Source organism: Alternaria conjuncta, assembly GCF_024043145.1.
Source record: "Alternaria conjuncta strain BMP 0040 chromosome Unknown scaffold_4, whole genome shotgun sequence".
NCBI classification, from domain to species: Eukaryota; Fungi; Ascomycota; class Dothideomycetes; order Pleosporales; family Pleosporaceae; genus Alternaria; species Alternaria conjuncta.
The window spans coordinates 2,073,491-2,089,292 of NW_026250093.1; the positions used below are offsets into that span (position 1 = coordinate 2,073,491).

The 15,802-nt window shown below is 54.2% G+C and overlaps 4 protein-coding genes across 4 annotated transcripts; 2 read left to right on the top strand and 2 right to left on the bottom strand.

Annotated features, from left to right (window-relative positions):
- Positions 1 to 1,045: 1,045 nt before the first annotated feature.
- Positions 1,046 to 2,049, top strand: J4E85_003556 (uncharacterized protein; the record flags this gene model as incomplete). Its single annotated transcript, XM_051467823.1, has 3 exons — positions 1,046 to 1,073; positions 1,603 to 1,742; positions 1,879 to 2,049. 3 exons carry the CDS (start codon positions 1,046 to 1,048, stop codon positions 2,047 to 2,049), a joined length of 339 nt encoding a protein of 112 aa, XP_051328982.1.
- Positions 2,050 to 2,913: 864 nt separating this feature from the next.
- On the bottom strand, positions 2,914 to 5,538 carry J4E85_003557 (uncharacterized protein; the record flags this gene model as incomplete). Its single annotated transcript, XM_051467824.1, has 2 exons — positions 2,914 to 3,052; positions 3,110 to 5,538. 2 exons carry the CDS (start codon positions 5,536 to 5,538, stop codon positions 2,914 to 2,916), a joined length of 2,568 nt encoding a protein of 855 aa, XP_051328983.1.
- A 1,360-nt stretch (positions 5,539 to 6,898) lies between these two features.
- On the bottom strand, positions 6,899 to 9,954 carry J4E85_003558 (uncharacterized protein; the record flags this gene model as incomplete). Its single annotated transcript, XM_051467825.1, has 5 exons — positions 6,899 to 7,941; positions 7,991 to 9,059; positions 9,108 to 9,480; positions 9,648 to 9,724; positions 9,907 to 9,954. 5 exons carry the CDS (start codon positions 9,952 to 9,954, stop codon positions 6,899 to 6,901), a joined length of 2,610 nt encoding a protein of 869 aa, XP_051328984.1.
- A 3,940-nt stretch (positions 9,955 to 13,894) lies between these two features.
- Positions 13,895 to 14,821, top strand: J4E85_003559 (uncharacterized protein; the record flags this gene model as incomplete). Its single annotated transcript, XM_051467826.1, has 1 exon — positions 13,895 to 14,821. One exon carries the CDS (start codon positions 13,895 to 13,897, stop codon positions 14,819 to 14,821), a length of 927 nt encoding a protein of 308 aa, XP_051328985.1.
- Between the last annotated feature and the right edge of the window lie 981 nt (positions 14,822 to 15,802).

Consider the following 15,802-nt stretch of genomic DNA (forward strand, 5'->3'; position numbering starts at 1 on the left):
TGCAAGTAGTCTTCCACTCCTGAACCATACGAATAGTCTCTTGCGAAGAAGTGTTTTTCGAAAGCGGTCGGCATTCTTTGACGTTCCAGACACCAAACTTGGAAGGCTCGAAATTGCGTGGAAGGTCTTACTTGTTATTAGTTCGAGCGTACCTATGGAGTGTTCAGACATACCACTGTAACGTATGACTTCAATCTTATCGCCGATGTCGATGCGAAGTTCTTGGCGTAGTTTTTGGCGTATGGGACCAGGGTGTACCGTTATGTGGTCTTGCATGAATGATCGATCTTTGCCCTCAACGAAAGTGAGGATAGCGTCAAGAACGACAGCGCAGTTCCGACACCCAGAGTCTACTCCCACGGGCAGCTTCTTGACGTTGACCTCAGTATGACCCCATTTCAGTGTCATGTCGCCTTCAATCATTTCGTCCACTATCGGATGCTTACAACCAACACAAATATTCTCGCTGTCAGACATCTCTGCGCAAGCTGCGGATGTTGTACTGGCGAAGACGTTTACAAGCAGAACTGGCTACTCGATGATAGAGAGGCTTATGAAAGGGTCCTTTGTTACTGTGCCACTAGCAACGGTATGCGGCAAGAGCAGCTATCGGTCTTGGATTTGAAGAATGTTGATGCAAAGTCGCAGCCTGGTGAGCCCAGTTGAAGAAATGAACATGATGCATGCAGCCAAGTTATGTGGCTGTGGCGGGGTTTCCTTCACCGGTTTACGTAGTGAAGCATGCATGCTGACAGCATGTGGGTTGTAAGATAAATCCCTCATTATCAAGAGTATTGCAAGCCCATGTTCTGGGAGAACTGTTATCTCAGCGCAATGTATGCGCTGAGTCTGAACTGTAGAAAGGAAAGACGCAGACATGGCTTGCTAAGACGATGTAGAGGTGTTTGAGTGTGACCTGTCGCAGGCCCGCGAGCGCCATCGGATGAATGACGGACGGTCCGTGCGCTGCTGACGTAACCCAAGCTGGTCGAGTTCACAGCGGCAGCACATCGCGACTCAAGACCCCCACTTAAACACCGCGACAATGGCTTCAGGATACGGACTTGCTGGTGGTACGTACAAATCACTTCCTGGGGGACAACCTTGGGAGCTTTGGGGGTTGGCGGAGGCAGCGGGGCGAGCGCAATGGCACTACGAAGAGCGAACCCGGAACGGATGCGAAGAGCGATCATGACGACTACACGATGCGAGCACCCACACCGAACGTACCGAAGGATGGAATTACATGGAGGGATTGGGAATAAGGTGGACCGAGCATCACTGCTAGCGCAGAGGCCAGCCGTTGGCTTGAAGACGACTCCAGATCTGGAGGATGATACGAGCGCGCATGAGCACCAAGAGCTACAAGATCAACACCCATTAAATCGACGGGACCTCCAAGAATGGCTTTAATATCGCAAGACGGCTATCACATCTTCACCACCAGTGTCCGCCCTTCGCTCGCTACATGCCCTCAACTCGACCGACCGTTCGCTCGCGCCGCAACCCTCCAAAGCTTTTTGATCTCGTTCTTATCCATACGAAGCAAGAAGAAGCGCCTCTACATAGAGTTCTCAAACATCAACTAACACATCACCCCAGGCCCATCCCGCTGCTTCCCCTTCTGGCAAGAAGTCCTCGCATGCTACACGACCAACACAAACGCCGAGGACGACTCTGGCAAGGCAAAATGCGCCCCCGTCCTTGAGGACTACTACGAGTGCCTTCACCACAAGAAGGAGGTGCGTACCTCCAAACCTCACCCCCTCCCCCTACCATCTCCCAATCAATCCCATCTTCTCATTACACCTCCCACACAGTCCCTCCTCCCCCCCACCAACCTAGACCAGAACACCAACGCTGACAATGCAACAACAGGCTGCCCGTACCCTCGCCCTCCAAGCCGCGTACCGCAAAGCCGAAGCCAACATAAAACGCGACGACGCACCGTCTGCGGGCGAGATAAGGCGATTGGGTGTGTTGGATGCGCCGCTTGAGGAGAAGAACCTTAAGCCGAGCAAGTGGTTCCCTCATAAGGAGATCAATTAGATTGGGCTGGGCTGGATTGCATTGCGTATTGGTCTGACGATGGATGGGGAAGGGAAATGGGATGACTGAGGGGGGTGGACTTGTGTATATTGGTACCTAGGTAGCTTATGTTACCTGCACGGCCAGCAGAAAGGGAACAATGGAAGGGAACTGAAAGTGATGAGGCATCCCAATATATATGTGAGGTGATAAATGTGCAATGGAACAGCTGGTATCTGACCCGTACCAAATGAACTTTGCCATCGAAGCTAGAGTAACTACAGGTCATGCATGCCATCCCAGTCCCATTTGCGATGGTCACATTTGTAAACACGTCAAACATCCGAGCAGGAACCACTTTCAAAAGATATATGCTTTCATTCATTGCCTAACACTACAAGCATACACCATCCAAACTTTCCCACTCTTCCATAATCCATACGCATAGCCATCTTATCCTACCCCTCCCCCTCGTAACCGATGCAGATAGCAGCAGGAAAGAAACTGAACACACCATCATTATCATGACGCACCCGTTTTTGCCCCAGAATGCCATAATGCCCCATAGAACGCCATAAGCGGAGTGATACGATCGATAAAGTGATGCAGCAATAGAATGAAGACAACAATCCGTATGACGAACAACACACTCAACTCCATGCATACGCAGAGTTTTGCGGACCGATAAACCGAGAAACCGAGATGCGACCTAATCAAACACACAACAAGGAAGTGTCGTAACCGTCATAATCCAACTTTCGCTCATTCTGAAGAGTTTGGACCACCCACACCGTCGTCAGATGGTAGTATAGGATCTGTACCGAAACGTGAGAGGAGAAGATATATCGCTAATGTCTGTTGGTCTATATCGTCCTGCAACTCAGTCTACATGTTTGCAGGGACACTGGTGCGCGCGAGATGGGGAGGATGGGGAGGTGGTGTAGCAGTAGCGCGGCTGCCTATGCTGCCGAGACCGTGGGCTTGAGCCATGCTGCGGTGGAAGGAGCCGATTTTTTGGAAGCCCCTGTTGAATTGTTAGCAGTGCACCGTTACGAAAGACAAGGACGCATTCGCAACATACTTTGAAAGATCGTAGCTTTCCTCCTCGGGCTCAGGCTCCTCCTCGAAGCTCGTCAGGCTGGCACCGCGTACCATCCCTCCATTGCCCACGATACCCAATCCAAGCCCGTTGACATTGCTATTTGATCGGGAACGCTGGCTTCCAATATGCCGACTGGCGGGTCTGGAGACGGTACGACTTGGACTCTCTGGGCCGGCATCTTCCTCTTCTTCGCCTTTCTCCTCGGCATCTTGGTCTTGATCTTCATTGTCTTCGGGCTCTGCGCTGTTGTACGGCAACATGGGCGGTGAACTAGGGTGGTCGTCGTCATCGCCATCTTTGAAGTCTGGACGTTGTAGTTTGATGGGGCTGAGCTCGAGGGGTGCTTTGGCAGGTGTGCTGGGGAGGTCGACGAACTTCCAGAAAGGTGCTGGGCTGGAGAATGCCATGTACTGGCTGGGCATTTGAGCTGTGCTGGGGGGTGCGAGACGGGGTGCGTGGCGGGAAACAAGTGGGGTGACGAGGGCATTGTTCATTCGGTTCGCATCGTAGTTGCCATTCATGTTGTTCGACCCGGTGTCCGAGTACAGGGTCGGTGGTGAGTTACCGACGTCTGTCTTCATACCAGGGACACTCTGCTTAACGGGGTCCACACCGGGTGATGATTCCAGTCGAGATTCGTCCTGCTTGATGTGAGTAGGTTCCTGGCCGTCATTGGCTCCATAAACAAGGCGCTTCGCCGGAGTGACGAACCGATCCTGGTCGCGTATAGTCGGCGATTGCTTGAAACCTCCAAATGGGCGTGGGCCGCGGTCTGGAGTGTAGGATTCGGTGGCCATCGGGACCGACGAAAGCGGGGGCGTAGCGGATCGTGGAGGCGACTTGACGCGAGGAGGGTATTGGCTTTGGCGGTTGTCGCGCTCCAGGGCACCTACAAGGCGCTCGGTGGCTTGAGATGGATTGCCCAGCGCGGGCGAACTAGGCCCTGAGCCGTCTATGCGGTATCCGATTGCCACACCGCCCTTGCGAGGGTTAAGCAGTTGCTTCTTGATGAACTCTTCCTTCTCTGACTCTGCAATCTTCCACTTCATACCCTTGCCAGGCTCGTCGGTGCGGCGTGCAACCTTTTCAAATGACTTGTTGAGAGACAGATTGTGTCGAATGCTGTTCTGCCAGCCACTGTTTGTGTGGCGGAAGAAGGCATACCGGGACTTGATGTAGTCGTAGATGTTGGCAAGCGTGAGCATCTCTTCCTCGCTACTGAGGATCGCTTGGCCGATGAGCTGGGCGTAGCTGTGAGGCGGCTTGATTTCTTTAGTTGAGTCTAAGCTGTAGTCAATATCGTCGCCATTTTCTAGTAGAACTGCTCGAGAGAAGGTAGCAGGTGAGCCTTTGCTGCGGGGGTCCTTTTCGCCGCGGAAGGTCATGGGGGTTCCGGGTTGTGGGTATCCCGGGGTGGATGTCATCTGGTTGTAGTATGCTTGTGACGATTGGTGTTTGTTGCGAGGGTGCGAAGACGGTGGGAACGGATCGTACTGGTCGCGCTTGGGCGTCGGTCCGCTGGGATGCGCGTGCTGATGGGGTTTTGGCGGCGGGTTGCCGTCATTGTCAGACTCGGCAGCGTCCTCATTCTTAACCTGACGCCACAACATAGGGTGAAAGTGGTCCTCTTGGTTGGCGAGAAGGAACAGCATCTGAGTGCTCATGATGCTGATACAGATACCCGAGTGTAGGGGTGCCTTGTCTCCTCTGGTGAGATGGCGGTCGTCTAGCTTGAGACCGTTGCGGCTGTTTACAGTGATGTACCACTGCTGGTCGTCAACCTCAAAGTTGATCTCGGCGTGGACGCGGGATATCTGGCGCTCAGGTCCGAGGTCAATGTGCACGCCCCAGTCCTGGCGGTTGGATTCACTTGGAGGCAGCCCAGAGATGTCGGGCTGAGAGCTCTGTAGGTTGGAGCGTGTGTTCGAGTCTACACGGCCGATTCTAACTTGCGTGTCCTGAACGAAGAAGCACCAGTCGCGGGCAGCAATCTTGGCAAAGGCCGGGATGTTCTTGCCCTTGTTGCGCTGCGACTGCAGGTCGTTGGCATAGTCGATGGCAGCGTGGGGCACATAACCGGGCACGCGGAGGGCGGCTATGACGATGTTCTGGCGCTCTATGGGGTCCATGGGGTTTTCTGCGTCTCCGCCGTTGGGCAGTGTCGTGTTGGAGTCGTTGCTGGCGACCGACTCTGTGATGCGGGTACGGGGCGGGTCGGGGGCGGCCGTAGCAGCGGGCTCTTGGGCGGCGCCATTCAACTGTGCGAGTGAGTACAAGTTCGCCGCAACACTGGTGGTGTTGGGGCTGCTCACCCGCCTGCGCTTGCGCGAGGGCGTGGCATCTGGCGTGTCGGGTTCAGACTGCTGCTGGGCGTCTCTGCGCGAACGAAGACTTCTACGAGTCGACATGGTGCATGCGGGGGGCTAGCGAGCGAATCTGTGGAGGAGAAGAATGTATCAGCGAGAGTTGTGCGAGTGTGGGCATCCGTGTATTATTTGTTTTGGGTGGTGACGGCGGACCATGGGAGAGGGACGAGCCAGCCACGGACGTGCGAAGAGCAGCCAGCCAGGCGCCCCACCAAGCGACTCGACACACTCGGAACGGGAGCTGCTTACCGCGAAACGTCGGTGTTGGATTCCCAATGCACTGCGCGCGACTGGAAGGCGTCGTCCAGGGAGCGGCGGCGGGCCGGGGGCAGGCGTCGCAGGGCGGTGGTGACGAGGAGGGTGGAAGAGCGCGCGGTCGTGGGCGGAAGGGTCGACGTATCGGCGTGTTTGTTATTCCAGCACGACGCGACTTGGTGGCTAGCGCAGGCGTGGCGATGACCTCAGGACGCAGCGAGACAACGGTGACAATGCGCGACGCGTGGGATAGTCAGATAGTCGGTGGCTATCGATAGAGAGATAATGGAGCAGAGCCGCAGGAGCACGGAAGGGGACAAATTACGTCGCCTTGGTGTCCTGGCTCAAGATGCTATCCGTGCGCACTCGTGATCAAAATAACGCGGTAGCTGGCAGCGCGCCCCCAGCCGTGAGCGACCCAGACCCAGACTTCCAAACATGCACGCTGCGCCGCTGTCAAACGGGACGCCTGCAATATGATGCCCGCCTCCTGTCATTGCGCCCTGAGCATTGCTTCTCCAGCGCACCCAGAGGCCCCAAACGCTCAGGTGCCGACTGTGCGCGTCGGGCCCAGCCAAGCAAACAATGACGCTATGCAATCGGGCTTGAAAACCGTTCGCATGCCGCCAACAGGATCGCTGCTGGCTGCACCAACGGCCCACCAACACGACGCCAATCGTTGCCGCTTCGGACGCTTACTCACGCTCGCTTGCTGTGTGTACTGCTACACGATGAGCGAAGAACGTCGCAAAATACCGTGTCGACATCCTGCATAACGATCGCAACTTTGCATCGTTCGTCTCGTGACGCGTCTAATTTTGATCGCTTTAGCTACATTAGTCACCTCGTAAACGCATTCCTTGACTGTCGCCCGTCATCGAGGCTCCACGCCGAAGCGCAGCCGGCCCGGGATACGCATTACCCCTCAATCCATCGCGATAGGGCACCATAGCCGTCTGTCGGGATCGATCAAGCGTCCATGTAGCGGTTTCACCAAGTTTGACAGGCAAGACACGTGCACACACCATCAGGCAATAGTCACAAAGATTCGTTTCTTCATAAAACTAGCTATGACTAGCTCACAATTAAGGATTGAACATTACTGTTGATGGTTTTTATCCAAACAATACAGATCTCAACGACTCCTCTACGAAGTGTAGTCGCTGGTGTCCATCTCCGCAGTAAGCAACAACTTACGCGAGCTAGCACCAACGTACACCGTCTTGGGGTACTCGGAGATGACCCAGTTCTGGGCAGCGACGTCCCAGTTGCTGATGTCACGGCGGGTGATGTCAGCGTGGAAGGTAGCGCTCATGCCGGGCTGAATGCTCAGACGGTCAAAGGCGCGGAGCTGGACCACCGGGTCTTCAGGTCCACCGAGAGCGATGTAGCACTGCACAACTTCGTCACCAGCGACGGTGCCGTTGTTGGTGATGGTGGCCTCGACTGTGTAGAGGACGTCCCACAGCTGAGGGTTACCACCGGGAGCACCACCGGCAGCGATGCGGGCCTGGGGTGAGCCATCAGTGGAACCTTCAGGCCACGTGTAGTCGACACCGTACTCAGGGTCTTGTGACGCCTCAGCAAGGTCAGTCGAGTTCAGGTAGGGGTAGATGAAGGTGGCCGGGCGGGTGAAGTTGGCGGGGAACTGGTACTCCTCAATATTCCTGCTGTAGTTGCCAAGAGTAGGGGCAGCGATGGTCTGGCCAGTAGTGGGCTCGTATGCGCCAGCAGGCACCTTGACGACACTGATGTTAGAGTACTCGAAGGTGGTGTAGGAGAGACCGAAACCGAACTCGTAGATGGGGGTGATGTTCTTCTTGTCGAACGCACGGTAGTCAATGAAGACACCCTCGTCGAAGTTGTCCTGGGGGCTGCCGTGGCCGTTGGTGGGCTCGTAAGTGACATCAGGGCCGTACTCTTCCTGGGAGCTGCCAATGGTGAAGGGCAACTTGCCACCGGGGTTGTGGCGGCCGTAGAGGATGTCGACGATGGCGTTGCCAGACTCTTGGCCGGGAAGACCAGCCCAGAGAATGGCAGTGATGTTCTCGTTGTCGTAGAAGTTGTTGACAAGGACAGGTCCGACAGAGTGAATGACGACAATGGTGTTGTTGCACAGTGCCGACACGTTCTGGATCAGAGTCTCACCGTCTTGCCAGACAGTGAGGTTGTTGCGGTCACCCATGTTGCCTGTGCCTGAGTTAATAAAGTTTCAATGTAAAAGTAGGATAATATATACCGTCGACGGTGATGTAACCTTCACCAGAGTCGGCGTTGACGAAGACGATAGCGTGGCTAACTTGGCTAGCCATTGCCTGGATCTGCGCGTAGGCCCAGTTGTCGGTGACGGAAGTGACGACACCACCGTTGTCAGTAACCTCGCGCTTGATGGACTCGAGAGGAGTGACCAAGTAAGGGAAGTCGGCAGTTCCCGATCCCCAGCCCATGGCCAAGGTACCGTTGTCACAACCGCGGTCAGCGCATCCGTTGGGACCATACTCGTTCTCACCAGCATCGTTGCCGAAGACACCAGTCCACTTCTCGTTTCCGGAGAGAGGAAGGACACCAGAGTTCTTGAGCATGACAGTCGACTTGGCAGCAGAGCGGCGAATGGAGCGGAAGTGGTCCATGCGAACGTCAATGTGCTGGTTGACGAGCTTATTGCCAACTTGTGCGTAGTAGTGCTCGTATCCGTAAGTGTCGCGTTGCCAGCTGTCGAAGTTGACAGGGATGGACTCGTCAAGGCCGACGAAGTAGTAGGCGGCCATGATGCGGACAGCCGCATCGTCGAGACGCCACTGGGGAACGGTACCGTTGAGGATGGAGATAGTCAGGTTGGTTCCCCAGAAGGACTGGCCAGAGTTGAAGTCGGTGTCACCGGGCATAGTCATGTCAAGACCAGCAAGGGTGGAAGACACACCAGAGTGCTGAGCATCCCAATCAGAGACGATGAATCCCTGGAAGCCAAGCTCGCCCTTCAGAATGTAGTTCTGGAGGTACGAGTTCTGGCAGACCTGGGAGTTGTTGACCTTGTTGTAAGAGCACATGATGGATCCAGTTCCAGCACGGATGGCGTCGGCGAAAGGCCACAGGTAGAGCTCGTGCAGAGTCTTGTCATCCAAGTTGGAGCTGATGGCATCGACGAAGCCAAAGTCCTCGAAGTTACCGGGCTGGCGGAAGTGCTCCTGCTCGTTCATGATGAAGTGCTTGGTGCAGGCAATGACACCAGCGTCCTGGATACCGCGGACGGTGTCGGCGACAGCATGGCCAGTCAGGACTGGGTCAGGAGAGAAACCTTCCCAGTTACGCTGGGCAGATATTAGTGAATGTTAATGCGGTTGGGTCGAACAACTTACTCCACCCTTGGGATGGCGACCAAGAGGACCGATAGCAGGGCCGAGTTGCACGTCGACACCCTTTGCGCGGTGCTCCTGACCCATCTGGTAACCACGGCGGTAGAACTCGCCACGGTCCCATGATGCAGCGATGGTGCCACCTGCGGGGAAAGCAGAGACGTAATCGGCGAAACGGATACCCAGAGGGCTGTCTTGCAAGCAGAGAGGGTCGAAGTCGAGACGGGGGATGGCGCCAACGTTGCCAACGCAGGCGTCACTCTGCCATCCAGTTCCGGTGGTGAGGTTCACTTTCTCGATGAGAGTAAGCTGGCTGACAAATGCCTTTGCCTTGGTAATGGCATCAGCCCAGTCGCCAGTGGTGTCCTCTGCCCAGCTATGTTCGAGTCAGCAATTGTGTTCCAGATGTGAAGCTCGGTCGTGTCGCGATGCAACTGCCGCATGTGAAAGCTTGGTGGAGCCGGCGCTCCTTCGCTCTTCCCCACACCTGTCAAGCCCACTTCTACGGCTAATGACTTGTAAAATGCCGAAATTTGTACGTACGGGCTGGGGTAGTATGGAGGACTCTCAGCAAAGTTCAATGGACTGCTGGTGTCGTTAGAGCCCGTGTTGTTGGAATACTTGTTTATGATCAGCGTAAGCTCGTAAACACAACTGCAGGGGTGAATTGTACTGCGCGCAGAAAGGGGAAGAGGGCAACAACAAGATGCGCAAGATCGCGCAGCATCTCTGCAGCTTGAATACAAACATCTTGCAGTGCCAACGGCGTTGTGGTGCGTAATTAGAGGATGTGCAAACAGACCTGGGCGTGGGCAAGGCCCGCAAACAATGCTTGTGCAAGCCACAGCATGGCGTCGGCTGGCTGGGAAACGCGGCGATTGAGATACAAGAACACAGTAATATAAATCTACTGTGGTAGTATGCAAGTAGGAGTTGAAAGCGCTCGCAGACACAGGCCTAAAGTCCCGGGCGCCATGACAGCTTTATTCACAGCCGCGAGCAGCAAGTGACATGGGCAGGGCATAGCTTCCCCAGCGCCCAGCTACCCGTCCCCTAGCACCATGCGCCGTCACGACCCCAGGCGCAAGCGGCTGCCTCTTCTTCTGCGGGGGACGTGTGCAGAACCTGCTGATCCCCGCCCCTAAGCCCTCAATGACTCGATGGAGCGCACCCCGGTGCCTCCGCTGTGTTCTTCTGGCCCCGATGTTTCCTTGGAAGCCCCATCACATGGTCCGTCTCCAGTCAAGACTGCTGCGCATATGCAGCGACCATCGACTTCTCGCAGCTGCATCACGTCAGGGTAGCTCCACAAGGGAGAAGAAGAAATATTGCTTCTCTCCCTCCCTTGAGCTACGTGCACGGGCGCGTTGAATTACCCTGGCCGTGTACATCGTCATCTACCTACGTCAACCCCGGACGTGCATATAAGCTCACACTCAAAAGCCCTTTCCGAGCGCCACAGAACAGCCAAGCTCGCAGTGGGAGGTGCGTGAGGCGCCCTGTCTCGCTGGCTCAAGACGTCCAAGCCAGGGCAAGACACCCAGTGCGGGGTTGGTGTCGTATTCGAGCTTCCATGCATCCGTCTTCAACTGCGCCGCAAAGTCGCAAACCTTGGTCTCTAGCATCTGCTCAGTAGCGTCTGCTGTGAGGTCCGACATTCCGTTGGGCTGAGAAATCGGCGGTATAGCTCCTCGGGGTAGACCCCAGTATTACCTGGAGCACCCGCATTATACATTGGCGAATCCTCGGGAAAACTCTTTGAGGACATGCTCCCGTTTTGCAAGCTCACGTTTACGTCCGGACCGTTGCCTCGGCGTGTGCTGTCGAGCAACTAGCAGCCGACCAGGTGCGCTTGAGAGCTTTTCCACCGGATGATCTAGTAAGCACCAGGACGCTCTCGTGGGCCGCCCCACTCGGCAGGTGGTACAACGAAAGTCACTCACGTCACTGATCTGGTCTGAGTAACTTGACCCCGATACTGACCCATTTGTGCTACACCTTTTCTCTCAGAGCAGCATCGCGTCAATACCAAGCGGATACACGAGCCGACGGTACGTTGTTCGGCATGTCGTCTACCACCCGCCATGCTTGGCTGTGTCTCTCAATTGGTCACTATGTTGTGAACGGTACAAAGTACCTTGAATGTCAAAAGTACCTCGCGGTACACCGATAGTCTGCGATCCCTACCCAAGAACATCGCTAGCCACGTTGGCTCCGAGTCCTAAGAATACCAGCAATATCCGAGTACCCGTTTTCCAGTGTGACGATCGCAACTTAATCAACGTAGTCGCGGTGTATTAGCTTCGCGCTTTCAAGGCATATCGCTGGTGGTGGTCAATCTAGATGTCGTCGTCCTGTGCAAGGACTTGCATGAGTCGTTCACGCTATATACCCCGCTCCGCGTGGAAATAGCACCTATTACGTCTAGCCTGCAGAAGTCTACCAGGTTTCAGCGTATGAACGTATGAGCGTATTTCGGGTGAAGACGACCGTCTGCGCCACATTCCACGATGCCGATGCAAGAGATTGGAGCTCTCTCTTGGAGTTGTGCCCAACGGCGTAGGCTTACTCAACATCATCTCGGTGCGGTCAGATTGAATTGCACCGGGCCGTCATGTTATATCCGCAGTTGAGCCTAGCCTATAGCCAAGCCCTTCGAGATAACTTGGATCACATATCACGTATTACACTGAACTTTTCACTCCGTCGAAATACTGAACTTAGATTGTGGAGCCTGTTCTTCTCCTCTCGAGCCTAAATCCGATCAAGTCTAGCATGTCTTTGATGCAGCGCCATACGGACTCTCAGCAGCTGGAGACGACAATCGATCGCTTTCGGAGATGCGCCTTCCTACGTGTGCATGGCTCAGGGTCTGACTAGCTTCGAGAGTTGCGACATTGATGACGAAGCATGTCTGGTTTCCAGCTGGTGAGGAATCGCGAACAAAAAGTTTTGAGCTTCACAGCAACATCAGTCAACTTGTCTGACTCGGAGCTACAATCACATCTGAGGACGAAGAGCATAGAGCTACACGCCTACACGACTACCCTTCGTGCCGGTACGCGCCATGATCTCTAGGATACAAGACGATGGCCAGGTGACCTTCATCAGATGGTAGCGACAAGAAGCGGATCCAGCAACTGTTTCTTAGTAGGCGTACCGCGACACAGGTTCGGATGATGGATTTCGAGTGTGAAAGCTAGCGAAAGATGAAGCCCCAGATGGCGCTAAACCCGGTGCGGGGTTGGTGGAGCTACTAGAGAGTAGGCCGCCTGCTGGCTGTGCACGACATCGTGCCCTCAACCGCATGCAGCTTTCTGCCATCGAAAGGGCGGAATGTCCTATGTTTCGAGGTTCTGTTGTTGTGCCCCTACCAGAGTCATATGGCTGAAGGGCGAAGGCTCGTGATCTGACGTCATGGTCAGCCCTCACCATGCTCTCGCAGTACGACACGAGTCTCGGAGCATCGATTGATCAATCAGCATACGTGAAGAGGTCGACCAGATACGTCTTCAGGCCACAGTCTCATTGAAGCTAGGAGATGTCTGGTATCTGTGGGGTACTGTGATGATGTCTCGTCGAAGCCAATGACTGTCAGCGCCGCAAGGCTGGCTGCCTGCAGGCAGCACCACTGCGCCTTCCGTTGAGTCAACAGCCTTGAGTCAAACCTCGCACATTTAACTGCATGCTGTTCTCTATTTAAGGTCTTCTTGCTGAGAGCTTCATGTGTAACAGTAGCATACGCCATCTCGTTTACTATGGGTTCTAAGTTCTCTCGAGCGGTACGGCCGCACGTGAAAGCTGTTGCCTCGCCAGTCGCGACTGCCCAACATCACGACATTGACCATGCAAACGCCAAACGGGACTGCCAAGAGGCCACACCACGGGTCTCAGACCCTTATTGTTACGACGATATCAACGTTGCAACCTCTACCACGGTACCAGTTATTCCGCAAAGACGCAACAGCGCGCCCGCAACAACGTTCGCAACTCTTGCACCTTCCATCGCCATGGAACAAGCCCCAAACATCACCACTTCCTTCCTTCTCTTCTTAGAAGAGCGTCGACTCATGTCTATCCAACACGATCATACCGACCCTGAACCCCCGCCCGCGATTACCATGCCCCCGCCTCCTCCACCACCAGCAAAGCCTACTCTTACCTTACCATTACCAGAAGTACAGTGTATTATATGCTGTACGGAATTACCAGGTGCCAAAAGTCCGAAGCACTCAAAGGAGGTTGTGAAGCCATGCAGACAATGTGGCAGTACATACTGTGGGTCGTGTATCAAGAGGATGTTCACCGAATGCTGTAAAGATACCACGCGCATGCCTCCAAGGTGCTGCGGACAGATACCAATTCATTACGCAAAACCGCACCTGACAAAGGAGGAGTTCACAGAGTTCAAATCGAAGTACGAAGAGTGGCTCACACCAAATCCATTCTATTGTCCAGTGCCAACATGCTCGGCCTTCATTCCAGAACGACTCCTGCCCGATCAGGCAACAAAAAAGCAAGGGAAGCGCGCTGACTCTGGTGTTGGAACGCCAACGTTGAACGTCTTTGCGTGTCCAACCTGCTCAGCTGATATCTGTCTCACATGTCGGCAAGTCGCTCACCCGGACGCTATATGCAATATCTCTGAATTTGGCATCGATGCAGAAACTACAGAGCTACTGAAGAGCTGGGGATATAAGAGGTGTCCGAAGTGCGGTCATGGACTGAAACGAATGTACGGTTGTCTACACATGGAGTGTCGGTGTGGAGCGCACTTCTGCTACATGTGTATGGACGAGCCGGAGGACTGTGGTGGAGCGTGTAATGAATATGGGGAAGACGACGGCAGTGACGGCAATATCACGGAGTCTGATGAGGGCGAGCCTCCATCTGGCACGAACGATGCATCGGCGCTACCCAACGAGACATCTCAAGCGCAAGAGACGGTTGGCGCAGCAGCGATATCTACGCCACAGCCAGCGCCTCCACGTAATCTTGATGCTGGAGGGCCTCGTTACTGGGAGAATCAAGATCTAGACTTTGGTGAAGAGCCAGGGGAAGACTACCAGGACCGCTCATGGAACTGTGACCACAGCTTCGAAACCTACAGAATCCCCCTCGCAAAAGCTCTAATCAACGATTCCGCGGCTGAGATGGAATGTGTAAAATGCTGGTGTTCAATACACCCAGAGATCGAAGCTCCCAAAACCGCAGTCAATGGGATGAAGGCAAAGACCGTAGCCGCAGGTATAGTACGAAGAGCCGGTCGAGGGTTCAGGAGGGGTAACGGACCAGGGCGAGGGCGCGGTCGCGGACGGGGTGGATACATACCTCCTCGCGGGCTCTTCCAAGCTGGTGATGCCATTGGAACAGCGCCCCATCTCACTACTTCCGTCGCCTCTCCGCTCTCTGAAAGTGTGCCCATTCGCGAAACCTCGCCTATGGAGGATATTCAGTACTCTTCCGGCCGCGTGGTAGATACCTACGGCAATATCGTCTCCACAACTGAAATCGAGCTTCGGCGACGAGCATCCGAAGCGTCATTCGTCACTGACGTCGTCCCTCCGCAAGCGAAAGGAAAGGCTCAAGCTACCTTCAATGCCCCATCGAACATCTTCTCTATGAAGTTCAGTCTCGCCCATGAGTGCGTTAACTGCGCCTTACTTGTGTGCGCATCGTGCAAAGACGGTATCTTGGCTGCTGAAGAGGGGAAGTGAGAGTCCTGAACCTTTCCGTACCTCTTACTTTACACGGAGTCTTGCAACATTTAATAGCATGGGGAATTTGACGTTGAACTGCAGGGGCGTTATGGGCATACGGCGTTGCTTCCGTAGTTTCAAGAAGCTTTTCAATGAGAAGATTTGGACACTTGTTATCGAACGGCGTATAGCAAGTAACTGGAGCACTCGTCTATGCACTTCAAAATGATAAATAGTGTGGGAGAATACCATGGGGTTGCATGTGGATTGTATAGGCGTCTTGCGGTGATGTATATGTCTCGGTCAGCGATTGCATGCTCCATCACACGATATTTGCGCATCGAACCACTCCCCGCTTCGTCCTAATATCAGGACCGGACGATTGTATTGACTTGAATCATCTTCATGTAGAGAGGCAACGTCGATTCTTATATGGTTTCATAGCCCTATTGTCTCAGTACTTTGATACACTCATACATATGCTACCGGCCTACTACTTGAGATTATATACGCCTCATATTCCCTGAACTGATGATATCGGAGCTATCTCACACATTGCATGCTTGACTGTCTCCTCTTACTTCAAGCATTCAGTTGGACTTCTAGCATTCTAGCGCGCCTCGGGATAACATGAGTCCACTCGTCCTTTCTACAAGCACTCCTTATAGTTGACAAGAGCGTGAGGGTGTTATCAACGTACACACAATCATCAGATACAATTTTTTATTCTTGTTCATAGAAACGTACTACCGCACACGAGAAGACCAACCGGGGAATCAAAACACTTGCAAAGGTTGAGCTCAAGTTCACTACATTCGTGGTACCGGTAGATGTAAGTATTTTAGCCCGCCGACATCTCTGATCGAGATTCCTTGATATTGTGCTTTCGCTCTCCGTTCGCTCGTCCCGTCGTGAGATAGCTTATTCATTCGTTCATTTCATCCACACTTGACTGTCGGATGCAGGTATGTCCTGTTTTCAGGCCGGAACCAAGGTTGA